At 43.2% G+C, this 23,094-nt stretch overlaps 1 protein-coding gene across 2 annotated transcripts in view; it reads right to left on the bottom strand.

The window, feature by feature from the left end:
* DISC1 (DISC1 scaffold protein) overlaps positions 1-23,094 on the bottom strand; it is a 413,164-nt gene that overhangs the window by 18,092 nt on the left and 371,978 nt on the right. For both annotated transcript variants that reach the window (XM_055588267.1, XM_055588259.1), the window contains exon 11: positions 18,044-18,317. In XM_055588267.1, coding sequence (XP_055444242.1) covers positions 18,044-18,317 — 274 coding nt within the window. The remainder of the gene's footprint in view (positions 1-18,043; positions 18,318-23,094) is intronic.

Here is a 23,094-nt window from a genome sequence, read left to right as displayed (position 1 = left end):
TTACAGAATCTCCACCACACTCCTGCACAGATCACTGCGGACACATTCTGATCCTGTACTGAAAGGACACTGCGTGTGACCTGGGTGTTATTTGAATGGCTTATGGCTTTACCATAATGCTCTCATATGGATCCATGGGGATGGAATTAGCTTAAGACCTAAATTGAGAAGTGACAGCTAACGAGAGGGAAGATTTACATATTTTATCAATCTGATAAAAATTCACCATCATTCAAAGAAATCCCATCTGTCCACAGAGGGCCAGACGGAACCAGAGTCATGAGCATCAGTTGGACAAAGCTGTGGAAGCCCTGCCTGTGGACCACACCCTGGAGGGGCCGGGTAGAACCTCCTTGCTGTTCCCATGCTGTGCCTAGGCAGGGCGGAATGTGTGTGTGGCCACAGCAGTATGGCCTTCCAGAACCTTTCCTGTGCTGCCAGGAGACAGATTGTTATTAATGCTTCTCCCCCTTGAACCTGGCTGGTCCTTTAAGGATCCTCTGGAGCTGACACGTCTGACTTCCAGATCAACATCATAATAGGTGGTATGTCTTCTCAGATCACTTGCCCTGGAACTCAGGGTCCATGTCATGAGGAAGCCCAAGTCACTTGGTTTGGCCAGGTGTAGGTGTCTGGCTGAATGCCCCAGCAAAAGGCCCAGTCAATAGCCAGGTATGAGCAGGACTGAGCCTTCAGACAATTTGAGGGCCCGCCTTCAAGTGATTCATTAAACACTCAGACCATGTGGGGCAAAGACAGTCCTCCTCACAGGTCCATGCATATACGAAATTTTTTTTTAATCACTAATCTGAGTGTGATGTGTTATCATGGTAGCTAAAACAGTAGGATGCATGGGTATACACCACATGGGAGCCTGCCTGAATGGACAGGACCCCTGCACAACATTAGCAGGAGGTATCCCCTTCTGGTCCCTAGACCAATCAGATCTTGAAGTGCACTAAAGTGCTAACACCCAGACGTCTCAGGGTAGGGAATGCCCAGCTGTGCTGGGAACTGGAGCCATGAGCCTGAGATGGTCACTAGTCCCCAGATCCCCGAATTCTGGTCAAATATGCAGGTGCATAGTCTGGATAACATATTTGCTCAGGATGTAACCAGTGAGAGCTTGCTTCCCTCTAGCTTTGGGGAAAATGACTCTTTAGTGGATATGGTACAGTAAGATGCTTCCTCATGAGAGGCAGAAGTGTACTAAATGAATGGATTCCTGTCTCTAGATCTCACAGCCCCCTTGGGGACACACTCACTGCCTAGGATGAAGAACAAGATCGCCATCCTATGTAAATCCCCAAGGATTACATCCTCCTAGGAACATAAATGTGCGTGTGCTCCATTGGCCCAGGGTGGCAGGGTGTTGGCGGGAGGCATCAGGCCTGTTACCACTATATCCCTCTTGCTTTGAGAACACTTTTCTCAAGTATGTCCTTTTTAAGTCATTGGTTTTAGGCTCACTATGCAGAGGTCCCCTGTCAGGAGAGTAGGGGGCTTCATTGTCAACTTTACCCTAGTCTCTAATTTTATCCATATTATTTGCCTAACCTGTGATGGAATAGGGAGGGACACCAAAAGGGATTGGTGTAGGGTCGAATTTGGTCCACTGGAGAAGGGAATGGCAAACCACTTCAGTATTCTTGCCTTGAGAACCCCATGAACAGTATGAAAAGGCAAAATGATAGGATACTGAAAGAGGAACTCCCCAGGTTGGTAGGTCCCCAATATGCTACTGGAGATAAGTGGAGAAATAACTCCAGAAAGAACGAAGGGATAGAGCCAAAGCAAAAACAATACCCAGCTGTGGATGTGACTGGTGATAGAAGCAAGGTCTGATGCTGTAAAGAGGAATATTGCATAGGAACCTGGAATGTCAGGTCCATGAATCGAGGCAAATTGGAAGTAGTCAAACAAGAGATGGCAAGAGTGAATGTCGACATTCTAGGAATCAGCGAACTAAAATGGATTGGAATGGGTGAATTTAACTCAGATGACCATCATATCTACTACTGTGGGCAGGAATCCCTCAGAAGAAATGGAGTAGCCATCATGGTCAACAAAAGAATCTGAAATGCAGTACTTGGATGCAATCTCAAAAACAACAGAATGATCTCTGTTCGTTTCCAAGGCAAACCATTCAATATCACAGTAATCCAAGTCTATGTCCCAACCAATAACGCTGAAGACGCTGAAGTTGAATGGTTCTATGAAGACCTACAAGACCTTTTAGAACTAACACCCCAAAAAGATGTCCTTTTCATTATAGGGGACTGGAATGCAAAAGTAGGAAGTCAAGAAACACCAGGAGTAACAGGCAAATTTGGCCTTGGAATACAGAAGGAAGCAAGGCAAAGATAGAGTTTTGCCCAGAAAATGCACTGGTCACAGCAAACACCCTCTTCCAACAACACAAGAGAAGACTCTACACATGGACATCACCAGATGGTCAACACTGAAATCAGATTGATTACGTTCTTTGCAGCCAAAGATGGAGAAGCTCTATACAGTCAGCAAAAACAAGACCAGGAGCTGACTGTGGCTCAGACCATGAACTCCTTATTGCCAAATTCAGACTTAAATTGAAGAAAGTTGGGAAAACCACTAGACCATTCAGGTATGACCTAAATCAAATCCCTTATGATTATACAGTGGAAGTGAGAAATAGATTTAAGGGCCTAGATCTGATAGATAGAGTGCCTGATGAACTATGGAATGAGGTTCGTGACATTGTACAGGAGACAGGGATCAAGACCATCCCCATGGAAAAGAAATGCAAAAAAGCAAAATGGCTGTCTGGGGAGGCCGCACAAATAGCTGTGAAAAGAAAAGAAGTGAAAAGCAAAGGAGAAAAGGAAAGATATAAGCATCTGAGTGCAGAGTTCCAAAGAATAGCAAGAAGAGATAAGAAAGCCTTCCTCAGCGATCAATGCAAAAAAATAGAGGAAAACAACAGAATGGGAAAGACTAGAGATCTCTTCAAGAAAATTAGAGATACCAAGGGAACATTTCATGCAAAGATGGGCTCGATAAAGTACAGAAATGGTATGGACCTAACAGAAGCAGAAGATATCAAGAAGAGGTGGCAAGAATACACAGAAGAACTGTACAAAAAAGATCTTCATGTCACAGATAATCACGATGGTATGATCACTGACCTAGAGCCAGACATCCTGGAATGTGAAGTCAAGTGGGCCTTAGAAAGCATCACTACGAACAAAGCTAGTGGAGGTGATGGAATTCCAGTTGAGCTCTTTCAAATCCTGAGAGATGATGCTGTGAAAGTGCTGCACTCAATATGCCAGCAAATTTGGAAAACTCAGCAGTGGCCACAGGACTGGAAAAGGTCAGTTTTCATTCCAATCCCAAGAAAGGCAATGCCAAAGAATGCTCAAACTACCACACAATTGCACTCATCTCACACCCTAGTAAAGTAATGCTCAAAATTCTCCAAGCCAGTCTTCAGCAATATGTGAACTGTGAACTTCCAGATGTTCAAGCTGGTTCTAGAAAAGGCAGAGGAAGCAGAGATCAAATTGCCAACATCTGCTGGATAATGGAAAAAGCAAGAGAGTTCCAGAAAAACAGCTATTTCTGCTTTATTGACTATGCCAAAGCCTTTGGCTGTGTGGATCACAATAAACTGTGGAAAATTCTGAAAGAGATGGGAATACCAGAACACCTGACCTGCCTCTTGAGAAATCTTTATGCAGGTCAGGAAGCAACAGTTAGAACTGGACATAGAACAACAGACTGGTTCCAAATAGGAAAAGGAGTACATCAAGGCTGTATATTGTCACCCTGCTTATTTAACTTATATGCAGAGTACATCATGAGAAACACTGGACTGGAAGAAACACAAGCTGGAATCAAGATTTCCGGGAGAAATATCAATAATCTCAGGTATGCAGATGATACCACCCTTATGGCAGAAAGTGAAGAAGAACTAAAAAGCCTCTTGATGAAAATGAAAGAGGGGAGTGAAAAAGTTGGCTTAAAGCTCAACATTCAGAAAACGAAGATCATGGCTTCCGGTCCCATCACTTCATGGGAAATAGATGGGGAAACAGTGGAAACAGTGTCAGACTTTATTTTTTGGGGCTCCAAAATCACTGCAGATGGTGACTGAAGCCATGAAATTAAAAGATGCTTACTCCTTGGAAGGAAAGTTATGTCCAACTTAGATAGCATATTCAAAAGCAGAGACATTACTTTGCCAACAAAGGTCCAGCTAGTCAAGGCTATGGTTTTTCCTGTGGTCATGTATGGATATGAGAGTTGGACTGTGAAGAAGGCTGAGTGCCGAAGAATTGATGCTTTCGAACTGTGGTGTTGGAGAAGATTCTTGAGAGTCCCTTGGAGTGCAAGGAGATCCAACCAGTCCATTCTGAAGGAGATCAGCCCTGGGATTTCTTTGGAAGGAATGATGCTGAAGCTGAAACTCCAGTATTTTGGCCACCTCATGAGAAGAGTTGACGCATTGGAAAAGACTCTGATGCTGGGAGGGATTGGGGGCAGGAGGAGAAGGGGACGACAGAGGATGAGATAGCTGGATGGCATCACTGACTCAATGGACTTGAGTCTGAGTGAACTCCGGGAGTTGGTGATGGACAGGGAGGCCTGGCGTGCTGCGATTCATGGGGTCGCAGAGAGTCGGACACGACTGAGCAACTGAACTGAACTGAACTGACCTAGGGCAGGACTGAGGGGACTACAAAGTGATGACAAAAGAAATCAGAGAAGCAAACAGCACCAGAAGCTGTCTCTTGTCTTCCTTACTGTGGCTGATTCTCGTTCATGTATGGCAGAAACCAATACAATATTATACAGCAATTATCATCCGATAAAAAAAAAATCAAATAAAAAGGTAAAGGAAATAGGAGCCATAGAAGAGCTTTTGTTTGCTTGTTAGTTTTAACAGAAAGAGAATTTCTTTTCAAAGCAGTTGTCTTTCAACAGATCTTTGGCAATGCTGGCATTTCTCTTTAAGCCAAAATAAGTGCACTCTTTAAGCAGCGCACTGCTCCTGAGGCCCCAGCTTGGGATGTAACTGCAAGAAAGTGGAGTCCCTCATTTTCACTCTCGCCTGTTTCCCAGGACATTACACGCAAGCGTGTACAAAGGGCCACCTCAGTCAGGGCTGCTAAGAATGTCACAGATGCTTCCCCAAGCACCTTCATTTCTAAGCAGAGAGAATTGGAGCTGGTGGGCCTAGGAACTTAGGTCTCATCTAATTCAGTTCCTCCTTATACACACATCAGAAGCATCTCTAAGAGTCTTGTGACTTGCTGAAGGTCACACAGAGAGAAAGTGGTGGGTTGGGGTCCAAGACAGAGGTCTTCCCACATCTAGCCAGCTCTTTCCTCTGGATCTGGACTTAACCATGATGCAAGGAGGTGGGATAAAGGACACAGAAAGGGATTTGTGCAGGGCTGACCCATGGCAGGACTGAGGGGGCTACAAGTGATGACAGAAAGAATCAGAGAAGCAAAGAGCATCAGAAGCTGTCTCTTCTCTTCCTTCCTCCCTCAAAACTCGGCAAAGTCGGTCCTGTTTCCCAGAGGGCTCAGCCTCACCCAAAGAGGTACCTCCTCCATGACTTGCATACACGTCACCTAGATGTTGGTGATGATAACCAGGACAATCCGGGATGCAGTGGTAAGCGAGGGACCTTTGGTCTCCAAGTCCATGAAACCCAAGGCTGGAGGCAGAGGAGAGCGGGTGAGTCACATGGGAAGGATGGCCTGTTTTCCTTTCTGAATAAGAACATGTATCTATGTGTTCAGTTGCTCAGTCATGTTCGATTCTTTGTGACCCCATGGACTGTCGCTGGCCAGGCTCCTCTGTCCATAGAATTTTCCAGGCATGAATACTGGAGTGGGTTTCCATTTCCTACTCCAAGGGACTTCCTGATCTAGGGATGGAACCTGCATTCTTTACCACTACCCCTCTGGGATTTGAGAGCCTTAACTGCCCATCTTTCCCATCGACTTGCTAGATTCCCAATGGACATTCTCTGAACCATATTCAGTAGTTCTTCATGCACTGGGCTCCTCTCAGCGTGAAATTGGTAACATTTGCTCCCACTTAGTTATTAAATTAACTGTGGCCCCAAAAATGTTACATGACTACATGACTGATACTTGAAAATTAAAATTTCCCCCACAAGAAAATTATTGGTATTCCTGGCTGAAATGGAGTTCTGTAGTATTTGCAATTCTGAACAGATAAAGTACAGGTTGTTTGGCATTTCAAAGTGGCTTTGAAAACTCTCTAGTAATTTGTCCCATCAGGCAGTCTTTTCAGCCATTCAAATTATTATTTTTTTCTTTCTACACATTTATTCCATCATTTAGCCCTAGGAGTAACTATTTTCACCATAGGCCAGAATGAAAAAAAGCTATAGCAGGAATAGAGCCTCTTACTGAGCTTTTCCCTTCTCTGCCTGGCTGACGCCCCCTCTCCTCTGAGAAACCCTGCAAACCTCACTTCCTCCAGACATGCTCCTGAATCCCTGAATCTCTTACCACCTCAACTCCAGGCTGGGGTGTTCCTGCCATACCATGGACAGAACTTCTCTCACATGTATGCACCTGCCTATCTCTCCAACTAGATGGGGTTAAAATGGGGTCCTTCCACCCCTGGAGTTCCAGTGCAACTTCCCTAGTTCTCAAAAGATGCTCAGGACACATTTGTTGAAGCAAGGAATGGAGACTTCTTTTTTGCCAGGTCTTGAGGAAGCAATGTGGTTTCTCAGCCTGCCTTGGCCAAGGCCGCCTCTCACCAAGTGTGAAGAGCCAGGCAGAGACCTATGAGATGTCTCTAGACTCAGTCCCTTCCCTGGATGCAGCCAAGAGCAGCTTGCCTGGGATGATCTCCTGCCTCTAGGGCAACTAGCGGCTCTTGTGTGTCTGTCCCCGCTCTTCCACACACACTTGCCTTTTATCAGCCTCAAGAAGAGCCCTAAATCTTCCCTCCTGTCCTTCCACACATGTCTGATTCGGTAGCCCTAACTTGGTCAGGCAATATTTCAAAGAGAATTTGCGTAACTCACCTCATGATCAAAACCCGTAGACTTGAGTGTTCGGGCAGAAATTTCCAGCTGTGTTGAATTAGGGCTGATGTCAAATTTCTGTCCTACTCACTAAACTGGGGAAGCGTGATTTAAAACAGAAAAAAGGATTTCCTTTGTTGGGCAGGATTTTCTCATTAAAATGACTTTCTAAAAACATTTATCTAGAAAGGTTTATACTTGGATCCAAAAATACATTCAGTTGCTAGCCTGAGCAGATGCCTGCACCCCACACACTGCTGAAAACCACACTCACAGACTCCGTGGTCAGGCTCTCCAAGGACTTTATTACTTAGTGATTTTCCCATAAAGAAGACTATGCCCTTGCCTATGAAATTTGGAAGATATAAACATTTAAAGTTTTAAAACTAGAGCTCATACTGAAAGGGAAGGGGGGACTTCCCTGGCAGTCTAGTGGTTAAGACTTTGCCTTCCAGTGCAGTGGGTGCAGGTTCGATCCCTTTTTGGGACGCTAAGATCCCACATGCCTCGTAGCCAAAAACCAAAACATAAAACAGAAACAATGTAACAAATTCAATAAAGACTTTCAAAATGGTTCTCATAAAAAGTACTAAAAAAAGGGTAAGGATTATATTATATTATAACAATAATTGCTTTGATAAGAACAAGTATCTGGTAACAGCTCATCTGGCTACATCTAGAGTGATGAGAGAATCATATGTATCATACACACACACACACACACACATTATTTCCTGAATAAAATGTATTTGGAATAGAAACTGTTCAGGTTACATTGCTAGTTAGGTTAAGTACTGCTGTAGCTGCCAACTTTACTTATGAGAAACTGTCACACCTAACACAGCATATGCTTTCAGAAATGTTATTCATCAGCGGTGACCTGCTGCAGATTTGAGCAGACCGGCTCCACCTTGGGTTAAGTCACTGGATAAAGAACATTGAAATAGCTGATGTTTTAAAATGCTGACAAAAGTAGTTCTAAAGGGCAAGGCAGTATGATGTCTGAAATGATAACAAGCAGCAGGACAAGAGAAACCTGATAACTGAGGTAAGAAGCCTTGCTGTGATTTACAAATTAAGCTGAGGAAATCAACAAGTACCCTTCAGGACTATATCCCGTGTGAGAAACGCATTGTGCTGGGCGATGTGCTTAAGGAACTCATCAGTATGAATGAGTGGACAAAGAAGACGTGAGGCACATATATATATATATTCCATTACATATGTAAAGGAGTACTACTCAGCCATGAAAAAGAATGATGTAATGCCATTTGCAGAAACATGGATGGACCTAGAGATTATCATACCGAGTGAAGTAAGCCAAAGACAAATACCTTATGATATCACTTATATCTGGAATCTAAAAACAGATGCAAATGAACTTATGTACAAAACAGACTCACAGAAAAGAGAACAGACTTATGGTTACAAAAAGGGAAAGGGAAAGGGAAAGGAGGAATAAATGAGGAGTTTGGGATTAACAGGGTTTCCCTTGTAGCTCAGTTGGTAAAGAATCCGCCTGCAATGCGGGAGAGCTGGGTTCAATCCCTGGGTTGGGAAGATCCCCTGGAGAAGGGAAAGGCTACCCACTCCAGTATTCTGGCCTGGAGAACTCCATGGACTGTATAGACCATGGGGTCGCAAACAGTCAGACACAACTGAGCAACTTTCACTTTCACTTTGGGATTAACATATATACACTACTATATATAAGATAGACAATAAGGACCTCATGTATAGCACAGGGAACCTTATTCAATATCTTGTAATAATTTATAATGGAAAAGAATCTGAAAAAACATATGTATATAATGGAATCGCTTTTTTAAATTGGCATATCATTGTTTTAAAATGTTGTGTTAGTTTCTGCTGTATAAAAACATGAATTATACATATATATATATATGTATATCCCCTCCCTCTTGAGCCTCCTTCCCATGCACCCCTATCCCACCCCTTTAGGTCATCACAGAGCACTTAGCTGAGCTCCCCGTGCTATTCAGCATCTTCCCACTAGCCATCTGTTTTACACACAGTTCAGTTCAGTCGCTCAGTTGTATCTGACTCTTTGCGACCCCATGAATCGCAGCACGCCAGGCCTCCCTGTCCATCACCAACTCCCGCAGTTCACTCAGACTCACGTCCATCATAGTGTTACCTATTAACTGAAACATTTTAAATCAACTATACTTCAATTTAAAAAAAAAAAAGAAAAAATTAGCCATCAATATTTCCCACAGTTAGTGGCCAGGATCTGTGTTAACAGGGAAGGTCTCTGACTTGGACAGCCCCCTCTCTGCCCTACCAGCCTACTCAGATCCCTACTTTCCTTGGCCATGTAATAAGGCAACAGCAATAGGGGCCTATCCATAAAAATATCTAATTCCTGCAGTGAAAGTCACAGGCTATGTCACAAAGAAAGGACGGGCGACAGAGCAACCTGCATTCACGGACTGTTGAGCCACAGCAGTATTGATGTTTCAAAATCAATTAAAAATCCTGCACTGCACACATGCACCCTTACAAACCAAAAATGCATCTTGAGCCTCATGATGTGTATTCCGTTCTTAAGTTTCATTCCCTCTCCTATAGCTTGAGGTAAACCAGATGTGATTACCACCATCCATGAGCTTAGCTGATGCATTAAAGCATTTCCTTAGTTCAGTATTAAAGTCACAGCCTTAAATATGTTCCTTTGGGCTGTTTTCCAAAATACAAGCTTGGCAAATACATTCCAGAAATGCTATATGGTTTTCCTTTTTCTATTGTCCACGTAAAGAATATTTACCTCAAACTCCTGTCCAATACCACAAAGGATATCTTTCACAATCTATTTGAAATAGATTTTGTAAGCATTCGGGTTTTCACATAAAGGCTGAGTTCTGCGGTCATTATGTAATGCCAACAAGCAGAGAGGCACACGGTGTGAAGCTAATGGTACATCGTTACTGCCCCATAAGATACATGTATTCATCCAAACATTCAGATTATATGGTTACACCCTGAGTAAGTGGGTATTTCTTTTAAAAGCATCCAGATGTTGTTGGTGGTAAAGAAAGCATCTGAAATGTTTAGATGTCTTTAGGTCAGAACAAGTCAATTATTTATCTTCAAGTATCTGCACACTGAGTCGGGGGAATATCCCCTGGAGAAGAAATGGCAACCCACTCCAGTATTCTTGCCTGGAGAATCCCAGGGACAGAGGAGCCTGGTGGGCTATAGTCCACAGGATCACAAAAGAGTCAGATATGACTTAGTGACTAAAACAACGAAATGACAAATCTGCATGCTTATTTCAAAGAAGACACTAAGAAATGAGTTCTAAATAGAACCATTAATAGAACAAAAGATATGGCTGAAAGAAGAAATGGCCTGGTAAGTCATGTATGTTCATTGGCCTGTGGTTTCTAGTTCACATGAAAGGCAAGCTTTAGAAAGCCATATTTCCTAGTCCATGATCACGTGAGGGAATTTGGTCTGCTTCCTTTGACACACCAATGTTGCCTAAGGCCAAACTGTACTGGAAACTTTGGAGGAAAAAATCTATTTGTAAAGGAGATTGATAGCATCAGTGAATACCTAAACAATCCGTTTAACACAAGACTTCAGATTCTGGTGATAGCCACATAAACCCTAAGGTCCTTTTGCATGAAAAAATGAAGACAGAACACCTCTGGGGGGATTGCCTTTCAGGGGATGTGTCCTGCGTGTGTGTGCATGTGCGTGCGTGCTCCAGTTCAGTTCAGCTCAGTCACTCAGTCATGTCCAACTCTTTGTGACCCCATGAATCGCAGCACGCCAGGCCTCCCTGTCCATCACCAACTCCTGGAGTTCACTCAGACTCACGTCCATCGAGTCAGTGATGCCATCCAGCCATCTCATCCTCTGCTGTCCCCTTCTCCTCCTGCCCCCAATCCCTCCCAGCATCAGAGTCTTCCAATGAGTCAACTCTTCACATGAGGTGGCCAAAGTACTGGAGTTTCAGCTTTAGCATCATTCCTTCCAAAGAAATCCCAGGGCTGATCTCCTTCAGAATGGACTGGTTGGATCTCCTTGCAGTCCAAGGGACTCTCAAGAGTCTTCAACACCACAGTTCAAAAGTATCAATTCTTCAGCGCTCAGCTTTCTTCACTGTCCAACTCTCACATCCATCCATGACCACAGGAAAAACCATAGCCTCGACTAGACGGACCTTTGTTGGCAAAGCGTGCGTGCTTGGTCGTGTCCAACTCTTTGGGACCCCATGGACTGTAACCTTCCAGGCTCCTCTGTCCATGGGATTTCCCAGGTAAGAATACTGGAGTGGGTTGCCATTTCCTACTCCAGGGGATCTTCCCAACCGGGGAATCAAACCTGCATCTCCTGCACTGGCAGGTGGATTCTTTACCAACTGCGTCACGTGGGAAGCCTGCCAGCCGCCTGTTGCTAAGAAGTACTGAACTACAAGGAGCCCAGACTCAAATGCCAGCTTCCATTCGTGTTCATCTTGGATTAAAATTGTTTTGAATTTCTAAATGTTTTTCTGTGAGTTATGCAACAATGAGATGAACAGAGTATTAGTGCACTTTCCAGAGATGTAAAAGCCTGGATTCAAAATCTCTCCGTCTCTCCATGGAAACTGTGTCACAAGTTTAACAGTCCTCTCCACCCAGCCTGTGACCAGCCTCTCTCAACCCCTCAAGTGTTCATCAGTGAGCGACAAGGAATTTCCAAGGTGAAGGAGGCTCCGAAGGCCCCGAGGTAGTTTTCCTCAGAAGCACAGAACTATTTTTAATTAGTAGAAGAGGCGCCACAGTTAGGCCCTGGAGCAAAGAGAGTGGTTCCGTAATTTTCCAAAAGCAGGGACAGCAGGCAGATCAGAGGCATCCACTTCCTGTCCTTGGGCAGGAGGCTGGCAGGCCGATAACATGAATTAACTGAGAGAAGTGGCAGGAACCAGTTAAATGGTGGCCTAGAAGCCCCCTCCTCCCACCAGACAGGTGTCTGGAGCTCATCGCCCTCCCCCAAAGCCAGGGGCCAGCCAGGGCCAGGGTGGTGCTGGTGAGCCTGCCAACTTCCCATCCTACTGACGGAGTTTTTTCTAAACCTTTCGGTGCCAGCTGTACTTAAAATTCTAATTACACAAAACCAATACAATATCGTAAAGTAAAAAAAAAAATTCTAATTACAAAATTTAAATAAATAGTATGTAAAGCAATGAAATATTAATGGGAAAGAAGAGGGGTTCCTGTGTCCATCTAAACCATGTTGAAAACTTTAGGAAAACTCAATAATATTTAAGCAGGGAGGGACTGAGGACTGTTTTGTAAGTGTTCTAGAAATTTCCAGGCCTCTTTAAAGAAACACAAACTGGAAATTTGTTGATGATGCATTATTGGTGAGGTTTCTGCAAGAAGAGCCATGGGAAAAGCCAGTCAGGAAAACCTGTACAAACGTGTGCCAAGCCTTGGTCTCATAAGTAGTAAAAATTAGAAGATAAACTTAAAAAAAAAATTTCAATGCACATATATCATTTTTTACAATTCTCTGGCTTTTAAATCAATCAATCAATTACCAATCCCCATGGCAACCTAATTGCTTCTACTGCTCTCCTCTTGGGGTAAGGAGGTTGGGTTTGCAGCACAAAATCTTAAATTGTAGAAAGGATGGAATTTCTTTTCATGCCCAAGTTTTCTGCTTTCTCCTCAAAGGCCTTAGACAGAAAGAGAAAAAGCAGCTAATGATTAAGTGGGCATTCTATCCTGGGGATTGTCTCACAAATTTCAAGTTAGATGAGCTACCAAGAGCATGTCCATTAACAAGTGAATGGATAAAGAAGTTGTACATATATACGATGGACTGTTACATAAAAAAGAATGCATTTGAGTCTGTTCTAGTGAGGTGGATGCTAGAGCCTGTTATACAAAGTAAGTCAAAAGAGAAAGACAAATATTGTATACTAATGCATATATATGGGATCTAGAAAGATGGTACTGCTGAACCTACTTGCAGGGCAGGAATAGAGACACTGACATAGAGAACACACTTGACACAGTGGAGGCAGGAGAGGGTGAGACAAATTGAGAGAGTAGCACTGAAACATATACATTACCATGTGTAAAGTAGAGAGCCAGTGGAAAGTTGCTGTATAACACAGGGAGCTCAACCCGGTGCTCTGGGACAACGTCGAGGGGTGAGATGGGGTGGGAGGGAGGTTCAAAGAGGGAGGAGACATAAGTATACTTACGGCTGATTCATGGTGATACATGGCATAAACCATACACTGCTTTACAACATTGTAAAGCAATTATCCTCCAATTAAAAATACAAAAAAAAAAGAGGACATGTAGTTCAGGCCCTGCTCTTTTTACCCTGCTTCACTGGTGAGGCTGCTGCCCTGCTCAGGGGAGCCAGGAAGTGATGGGAAAGAGAGAGAAGCAAAACTGTATCTGCCAGGACTGGAGAGTAAGCCCTTCAACCACTACAGATGTTTCTAGAATTATAAATCAGTTTAAGATGGTGAGGACACACTTCTTCACCACATATTGGTTTTTTTCAGCTTTCCTTTCATGTGAAATGGAATAAAATGAAATTGGGAGACATTGGCAATCATTTTTGGAGACCTATATAATAACTAAAGGGCTTCCCTGGTGGGTTAGATGGCGAAGAATCCACTGCAATGCAAGAGACCTGCTGGGTTCAATCTGTGGGTCGGGAAGATCCCCTGGAGAAGGGCATGGCAACCCACTCCACTTTTCTTGCCTGGGAAATCCCATGGACAGAGGAGCTAGCAGGCTACAGTCCATGGGGTCGCAGAGAGTCGGCTACAACTTGGACACTAAACCAGAACCACAACAATAATAACGAAAACTGTAAGCCAACTAGACTTCAATCACAAAACAGAAACCAACAACATAAAATTACCCTGTATCTTACTGCTAATGCCCTTTACTGCAGACGTCTTAACACCCTGGCTACTCAAATCCTGTGTGAGATGCTCAAAGCTGCTGGGCCTTTTTTAGCCTCTTTGAGCCTCTTTGAGCAGCTCCTGGCTGGGAAAGGAAGCAGCTGGAGGCAAAAGGCAGGGAGAGTGATGCTGTCCAGGGGAACTTGGCGGGAGGGAAGCCCACTTTGTAGTAAAAACAGAAAGCACCCCAGCAGGACAGGCTGCAGACAGGAAAGAGAGAATTACGCAGGTATAATGGCCAGAACACCAAGTACAAAAGAGCAACTTCAGAGTGGAGGAAGCTGGCTCACTGATTTCCCCAGCTTCTGTCTGGCCCCCATGCAATTTCTGTAATGTCTATAAAGCAGGGCCAGCAGCAGCTGATTGTTTCCAGAGGCTGAGGCCACGCTTGCAGCAGAGCTGTAATGAAGCTGAAAAAGAAGAGGGCTCTTACCATTGAGGAAGCGCAAGTGAAAATTGGCCCTTCGCCCTGTGGCCAACTTCCTAGGTAACAAAGCCCACAGCAAATTACTATGCCTTAATGGGCCCAGTTGTAAATGGGGGAAATGGTGCTGAGAAGCCCCGTGGGACCCTAAACACAGCAAAATCTCTAATTAATGACAAAGTACTTGTGAGAACCGGTGCAACCAAAATGCATGTACCCACGTGGGGCAGATAAACACAGGGAAGGCTTTGAAAATCCATCTCCCTGTGGACCTCCAGAAGAAGTCAGCAATTTTTCATGGAAGATTTAGGTTAGAAAGTAATTGACTGCCTTCAGGGCACCAGGTTTCGAGAGAGAAACCAGTGCGGGGTGGCCAGACCCAGCAGGGAGTTCCACAGCAAAAGCAACTCAGTGCTGCAAAGCAAACAGACACCATGGCCTCAGGATAAATACACGAGGAGCCAGAATCCAATGAGTCCCTGGAAACCAAGGCAGGGAAACAAAAGCACCTTCCTCCGAATGAGACCCTTGGTTATTGTTCATACTTTCAGTAGCTTAGAATCCTTCATCCAAACACAAACAAGACTGTCCCTTTACTAAACCTTTCTTTACTTGAATATCTTCCACGGATTCATTGCTCTCTTTTCTGTCAATAAAAGAAGCAGGGTATACTATTTTATAAAGGTCTTAGAGATTGTTGTGACTGCCATAAAGAGTGATAAACACACACACGATTATGAGTTAAGCCTGTACTGTGTATGTGTCAGGGCTTCCCTGCTGGCTCAGATGGTAAAGAATCTGCCTGCAATGCAGGAGACACAGGTTCAATCCCTGGGTCAGGAGATCCCCTGGAGAAGGGAATGGCTACCCACTCCAGCATTCTTGCCTGGAGAATCCCATGGACAGAGGAGCCTGGTGGGCTACAGTCCATGGGGTCTCAAAGAGTCAGATGCGACTTAGTAACTAAACTGCCACCACATGTGTGTATCATTCACGTTTAGATGCATTATTTTATTTAAATCTTCACAATCTTCTTTCATGAGATATTTTTCATTGTCCTCATTTTTTGTTTTGTTTTTTAATAGATGAGGAAACGCAGTCTGGATACAGCCCAGCGGCCTTGGCTCTGCTCATCTGCTGTACTGCCTTCTGATAGCCTTGAGACAAACACAAGCAAATCGAACAGCTAGAGCCTCACTTTTAAAACAGGGAGATATCATTTTTAAAATTACAGTCACTTTTGTAACATTACATGCAGTAAAAATTTTGGTGTAAAATTATAAATTTAGACGTAGGCACTCAGTTATGCAGAGACTTCCCAGGTGACGCAAGTGGTAAAGAACCTGCCTACCAGTGCAGGAGATGTAAGAGATGCAGTTCAATCCCTATGTTGGGAAGATCCCCTGGAGGAGGGCATGAACACCCACTCCAGTATGCTTGCCTGGAGGATCCCACGGACAGAGGAGCCTGGAGGGCTACAGCCCATAGCATTGCAAAGAGCCAGACATGATCGAAGTGACTTAGCATGTACGCGCGCACACAGTTACATAGCCCCTGCTACAATCAAGATACGGAGTAGTTCTCTCACTACCGCCCCACCTGCAGCTCTTTCATGTTGCTGTTTGTGACAGATGCCCCTCCCCCACCCCCACCAACCCCTCATCCCCACCCCTCCACACCAGTACCCGGCAACAACTGCTCAGTTTTCTGTTTCTATAATTTTGTCCTTTCCAGAAAGGAAGCTCAAGCATTCCAAAGATGCCCACCTTCCTCTCTGACCAAACCCCAGAAAGCAATGCAGGGACAGTACAGGGAACACGAAGGACACAGAACTGGAGATGACCACACAGCGTGCCCCTTGCATCAGAATATTCTTCGAAGCTGGCCCACTGAGACAGGCCACAAGTTTTCAACAATGCTAACCAAAAGCGAGGCAGCCAGGCTTTTCAGGGGATTCCACCAGCAGGGCCTCAGCTAACAAAGGAGTTGAGATCATCCACAGCTCAGTGTAGAGGCTCCTTGTATGAGGCCAGCAGGATTCCAGAGAATGACAGCAGCTTGTTTCTCATAAGGTTGCTCAATGAAAATATATGATCGAGTATCAATTATCCAGGCAAGTCCAGAAGGTGTTGACTGTAAGCACAGGTCATCAGAGGGTGTGTGCTCTTAAAGACCAGGGTCCTGCAGACAGGACAGGAGTGGGGTACCCACATGGACATGTTCCCTGGTGAGTAGTGGCAAAGACCCAGGGAGGGGGCACATCTAATGTCAACTGTGAGCCATGGACGTGGAATGACATGTTCCTCCAGATTTGGGTGTGCGTGCTCAGTCACTCAGTCATGTCCAACTCTTTGTGACCCCATGGACTGCAGCTTGCCAGGCTCCTTTGCCCATGGAATTTTCCAGGCAAGAATACTGGAGTGGATTGCCGTTTCCTCCTCTGGGGGATCTTCCCCACCCAGGGATCAAACCCATGTCTCTTGTATCTCCTGCACTGGCAGGTGGATTCTTTACTACTACACCACCTGGGAAGCCCCTCCTCCAGTTTCACCAAGGTTTTATTTTCTTTTAATATTCAGAACACCTGGGAATCTGGCCAGAAAAGTGCTCTGAAGCCTCCTGTCATGGCACTGAACCTGGAAAGAAATTCCTAGAGTCTTTTTGCTGAAAGGATCTTATTAAAGCTAGAAGGGAAAGTGAGCAAGGAGAAGGGAGAGAAAAGAGAGATGAAGCAGGGAGGGGAGGGGTGGGGAACTCAGATCTCTGTGAATCTAGGTCAGCCCTGGGGTAAAACAATGAATAAATCTACACTTTAATTTTTAATGCATATATCACAGGCCATATCTTAAGTTTTTTAAATGAAAAGAGCAAATTCTAACATTCATTATGATCTTGCTTTGGCAAAAACAGTTAATGGAATATATACATATATTTGATTCTAATGAATAAATTGTAGGATATGTATTCTAAATATAGAATTAAATATCATGCTGCTACTGCAAAGTCACTTCAGTTGTGTCCATAGACGGCAGCCCACCAGGCTCCCCATTCCCTGGGGTTCTCAAGGCAAGAACAGTGGAGTGGGTTGCCATTTCCTTCTCCAGTGCATGAAAGTGAAAACTGAAAGTGAAGTCACTCGGTCATGTCCAACTCTTAGCGGCCCCATGGACTGCAGCCTACCAGGCTCCTCCGTCCATGGGATTTTCCAGGCAAGAGTGCTGGAGTGGGGTGCCATTGCCATCTCCATTAAATATCATAGATGACATATATAATATGTATACAGACAACAGCTACATGTTATATATGACATATAGAGTGTGGGCTATATATATACAGTAATTATATATTAGTTTATATATTCTGACTAGAGCCATGAAATTAGAATAAAAATAGAACTAAATATGCCAAAAGTTTTTTTTCATTCTCCTATATATTAAACAGCTTCTATAAAAATTCTACATCATTTTGAAATCATGTTCAGGAGTTGTTAAAACTTTAAAGCGTTTGGGTGGTTCAGTGGGAAGCCCACCCAGTATTCACTGCTCTCACTTGGAATGTGGTCCCAAAGCCCCCCTCAGAGTAAGAATCCTTAATCCTATGAGGATGGACAGACCTCTTTCTGTTCCCTGCTAGCACAGTGAGGCGAGGGGGTCAGGTGCACCATCCACTCTTCAAAGGCTTGCAAAGGGTTCTTCCTTTCATCTTCAAGGTGGGACCTCAGCGGGGTGGCCAGAGCCATTGTATAAGTACCTCCCCCTAAGTCATCCGTCTGTCTCTCATCTGCAAACAGGCTGCCCCTGGCCTCCTGGAGCTGCAAGCTCTGGATAAGCAACCGACAAGCTTCCAAGTCAGCTTCCCACACTTTTCCAAGCAGCGGACACTTGCAGCTATAAGGCAGAGAAGAAACAAAGGCATAAAGATTAATTCAGTGCTGTTTCTTCATACCAAACCAATAACTTTTCCACCTGGCTAAAAAGTTAGAGTGAACAACTTGCTTTTACATAATGATGGATTATTTCAACCAGAAGATTCAGAGGGGCCAAATTTGTATACCATCAAGTACCAGTGAAATAAGTATAGTCCTTCTTAGCTACTTGGTCTGTAAGGATATCCAAGATCCTAAATACTTTTCAAGACTCAGTGGTTCAATACAGCAACCCTACTCACGTTTGTCCTCTTGTCTTTCTGCCTTCATTTGAGTCCCTAGACTTGCCCAACTCCCTCAGGGCAAGTACTTTTTCATGTGCTACTTCATCTGCCTTGGACTATAAGAAGATTCAACCAGTCCATCCTAAAGGAGATCAGTCCTGGGTGTTCATTGGAAGGACTGATACTGAAGCTGAAACTCCAGTACTTTGGCCACCTCATGTAAAGAGTTGATTCATTGGAAAAGACCCTAACGCTGGGAAGGCTTGGGGGCAGAAGGAGAAGGGGACGACAGGGGATGAGATGGCTGGATGGCATCACCTACTCAACGGACATGGGTCTGGGTGGACTCTGGGAGTTGGTGATGGACAGGGAGGCCTGGCATGCTGCAGTTCATGGGGTCGCAAAGAGTCGGACACGACTGAGTGACTGAACTGAACTGAACTTCATCTGCCTAGATTGTCCCTCCCCCACCTTTTCCCTTACCAACCTATGTCCATCCAGGTAACATAAATGAGTGAAGCAGTGCAAGGGTAATATAAACCATAACAACAGATACTCAGCCTCAGTAACAATGCAGTAAGAGAGATGTGAACTCTTGCTAGTAGGAAGGACATATCCCTTTACAGGGAGCCCTTTCACCAGCTCAGACCAGATAAAGCTATGAGGAATATAGACTCAATGTTCACAAAAATTTTGATTTTAATGGAAAGTCAAAAGCCCAAAATTTTAAATGAAAACATATTTTTCATCATCCATTCAGCTTCAGACTGAACACTTTCTATACAACTATCTTCCATTTATTAATCCTTCCTTCTACTGTGTCTAATCTGCTATTCAATTTATTTATTGTGTTCTAAATGTTGGTTGCTTTATCAGTTATATAATTTATGTTGACATTTTTTTTTATACATTTCAGTTCTCTTCTGAAATTATCCACCATCTCCTCTATCTTCCTAAATATATGGATCATCATTATTTTAAAGCCTGTACCTATAAACGATGAATCCAAAAGTAAGTAAGAAAAATGAGACAGAACCTATATATTAGAAGAGCTATTGATGAGAATTTTCAGGTAATTGACAAGGGGCATCAAACTACACATTCAGATACAATCTCAAGGAAGGAAAAAGCAAACTTAAAAACACACCCAGGTTCATCTTAGTGAAACTGCTGAACAACAAAGACAGATCAAATCTCTTAAAGACAGCTAGAGGGAAAAAAAGACATTCACTTCAAGGAAGCAATAATATGGGTGACAGAAATGGTGTATGCCAGGAGGTGATAAAGCAACATCTTAAAAACAGTGGGAAAAAGGTAACATCCTATAAATTATATGATTATTTTAATTTCATTCAAAAATAAAAGGTAAAAAAGGTATCCTCAAATAAATAAAAATGGAAAGAATTCCTTGCAGTATATGCACAATAAAGGAAATGATGGCAGCTGGAAGCAAGGTCATGCATTGTTATTGTTATTTAGTTGCTAAGTCATGTCCAGATCTTTTGTGACCCCATGGACTATAGTCTGCCAGGCTCCTCTACCCGTGGGATTTTCCAGGCAAGAATACTAGAGTTGGTTGCCATTTTCTTCTCCAGGGAATCTTCCCAACGCAGGGACTGAACCCACAACTTCTGCATTAGCTGGTGATTCTTTATCACTGAGCCACCTAGAAAGCCCAAGGACATGCATGCTGCTGCTACTGCTAAGTCACTTCAGTCGTGTCCAACTCTGTGCGACCCCATAGACGGTAGCCCACCAGGCTCCCCCGTCCCTGGGATTCTCCAGGCAAGAACACTGGAGTGGGTTGCCATTTCCTTCTCCAATGCATGAAAGTGAAAAGGGAAAGTGAAGTCTCTCAGTCATGTCCGACCCTCAGCGACCCCATGGACTGCAGCCTACCAGGCTCCTCCGTCCATGGGATTTTCCAGGCTAGAGTACTGGAGTGGGGTGCCATTGCCTTCTCCGAGGACATGCATAAAGGAATGAAAAAAATGGAAGAGTAAATATGTGGCTAAATTTAAGTGACTGTTGATATAAAAAAAAAGCAATAATTTCTTTTGTGATCTAAAATATATGAAGACTTAAAATACATGACAAAGAGGGAATGAAAGGCATTAAAATAGTTTCAGGTCCTTGAGTTTCCAGAAAGTAGTAAAGTGCTCAATGTATTAAATTTTTAAAACTCATGGATTCATATTGAACTCCTTATGGTAATCATAAAGCAGAGAGATTTAAAGAATATATAACTAACAAGCCAATATGTGAGAGCTTTAAAATTAAAATATACTAAAGTATTGGTTTTAATGAAAGCAGTAAAGATAGGAATGAATGTGATATAGATAGGGAAGATGGAAAAATAGAACTATTTATCCCTAATATGTTAGGAATTACATTAAATATAAATAGATAAATACTGTATTTAAAAGTCAGTTCTAATGAGGTGGATGAAACTGGAGCCTATTATACAGAGTGAAGTAAGCCAGAAAGAAAAACACCAATACAGTATACTAATGCATATATATGGACTTTAGAAAGATGGCAATGATAACCCTGTATGCGAGACAGCAAAAGAGACACTGATGTATAGAACAGTCTTTTGGACTCTGTGGGGGAGGGAGAGGGTGGGATGATTTGGGAGAATGGCATTGAAACTTGTATAATATCATATATGAAACGAATCGCCAGTCCAGGTTTGATGCATGATACTGGATGCTTGGGGCTGGTGCACTGGGACGACCCAGAGGGATGGTACAGGGAGGGAGGAGGGAGGGGGGTTCAGGATGGGGAACACGTGTATACCTGTGGCGGATTCATGTTGATGTATGGCAAAACCAATACAATATTGTAAAGTAATTAACCTCCAATTAAAATAAATAAATTTATATTTAAAAAAATAAATAAAAGTCAAAGATTTTAGACGAGAATAAGAAAAAATCAAAATCCAATTCTATGTTGTTTATAAGACATACATCATTAGATACAAGGATACAAACAGGTTGCAGACAAAAGAATGGAAATATGTCATGAAGGCATAAGAAATACAGTGTAATGGGTAAAGGACAGCCTATTCAATATACTCAGGTCAGCTGGATTAATATCACTATATGAATAGGCTTCCCAGGCTGTGCTAGTGGTAGAGAGCCTGCCTGTCAATGCAGGAGACATAAGAGATCTGGGTTCAGTTCCGGAGTTGGGAAGATCCCTCAGAGGGGGGCACGACAACCCACTCCAGTATTCTTGCCTAGAGAATCCCAAAGACAGAGGAGTCTGGTGGTCTACAGTCCATAGTGTTGCAAAGAAGTGGACACAACTAAAGCAACTTAGCACGCACACACTATAGGGAAAAAAAGCTATAGCACGCACACACTATAGGGAAAAAAAGCTAATTCATGATTATTGGCTCACACCAAGCAAACATCAATTTCAGGTGGACTACAGATCAAAATGCGAAAAAGGAATAAAACTGCTAGAAAATAATTCAGGCATATCTTGCTTTATTATGCTTCATTTTATTTTACTTCACAGATAATGCCTTTTTTTTTTTTTTTTTTTTCGCAAATTGAAGGTTTATGGCAACCCTGTGTCAAGCAAGTCTATCAGCACCATTATCTTTTCTTTTAAAAAAAAATCTATTTATTTTTAATTGAAGGACAATTGCTTTATAGAATTTTGTTGTTTTCTGTCAAACATCAATAAGAATAAGCCATAGATACACCCATGTCCCCTCCCTCCTAAACCTCCCTCCCATCTCCCCCCCAATCCCACCCCTCTGGGTTGATACAGAGCCCCTGTTTGAGTTCCCTCAACAGTAAATTCCCATTGGCTATCTATTTTACCTAAGGTATTGTAAGTTCCTAGACTCTCTCTATACTTCTCACCCTCTCCCTCCCCAAATCTCACTGTGTCCATTAGTCTGTTCTCTAGGTCTGTTTCTCCATTGCTGCCCTGAAAATAAATTCATCAGTACCATCTTTCTAGATTCCATATATATGCATTAGATTATGATATTTATATTTCTCTTTCTGACTTACTTCACTCTGTACGATAGGCTCTAGTTTCATCTCCCTCATCAGAACTGACTCAAATGTGTTCCTTTTTGTGGCTGAGTAGTATTCCATTGTGCATATATATACACCACAGCTTCTTTACCCATTCATCTGTCGATGGACATCTAGGTTGTTTCCATGCTCTAGCTATTGTAAATAGAGTTGCAGTGAACACTGGGGTACATGTGTCTTTTTCAATTTTGGTTTCCTCAGGGTAGATGCCTAGTAATGGGACTGCTGGGTCATATAGTGGTTTTATTCCTAGCGTGTTTTTTTTTTTTAAGGACTCTCTCAGAAATATTGCAGGTTTGGTTCTAGACCATGACAGTAAACCTGCGATGTCTCTGAGGTATGTCTGAATAGGATAATATCTTTATGACTTTGCAGTAAACAAAGATCTCTCAAACTGGGTATAAAAAGTACAAGCTATAAAGAAAACAAGTAAGAAATTTGACTATAAATATTAAGA

The sequence above is a fragment of the Bubalus kerabau genome, chromosome 1, assembly GCF_029407905.1.
Source record: "Bubalus kerabau isolate K-KA32 ecotype Philippines breed swamp buffalo chromosome 1, PCC_UOA_SB_1v2, whole genome shotgun sequence".
Taxonomy (NCBI): domain Eukaryota; kingdom Metazoa; phylum Chordata; class Mammalia; order Artiodactyla; family Bovidae; genus Bubalus; species Bubalus kerabau.
Note: the sequence above shows the minus strand (reverse complement) of the source record. Positions and strands in the feature narration are given on the sequence as shown.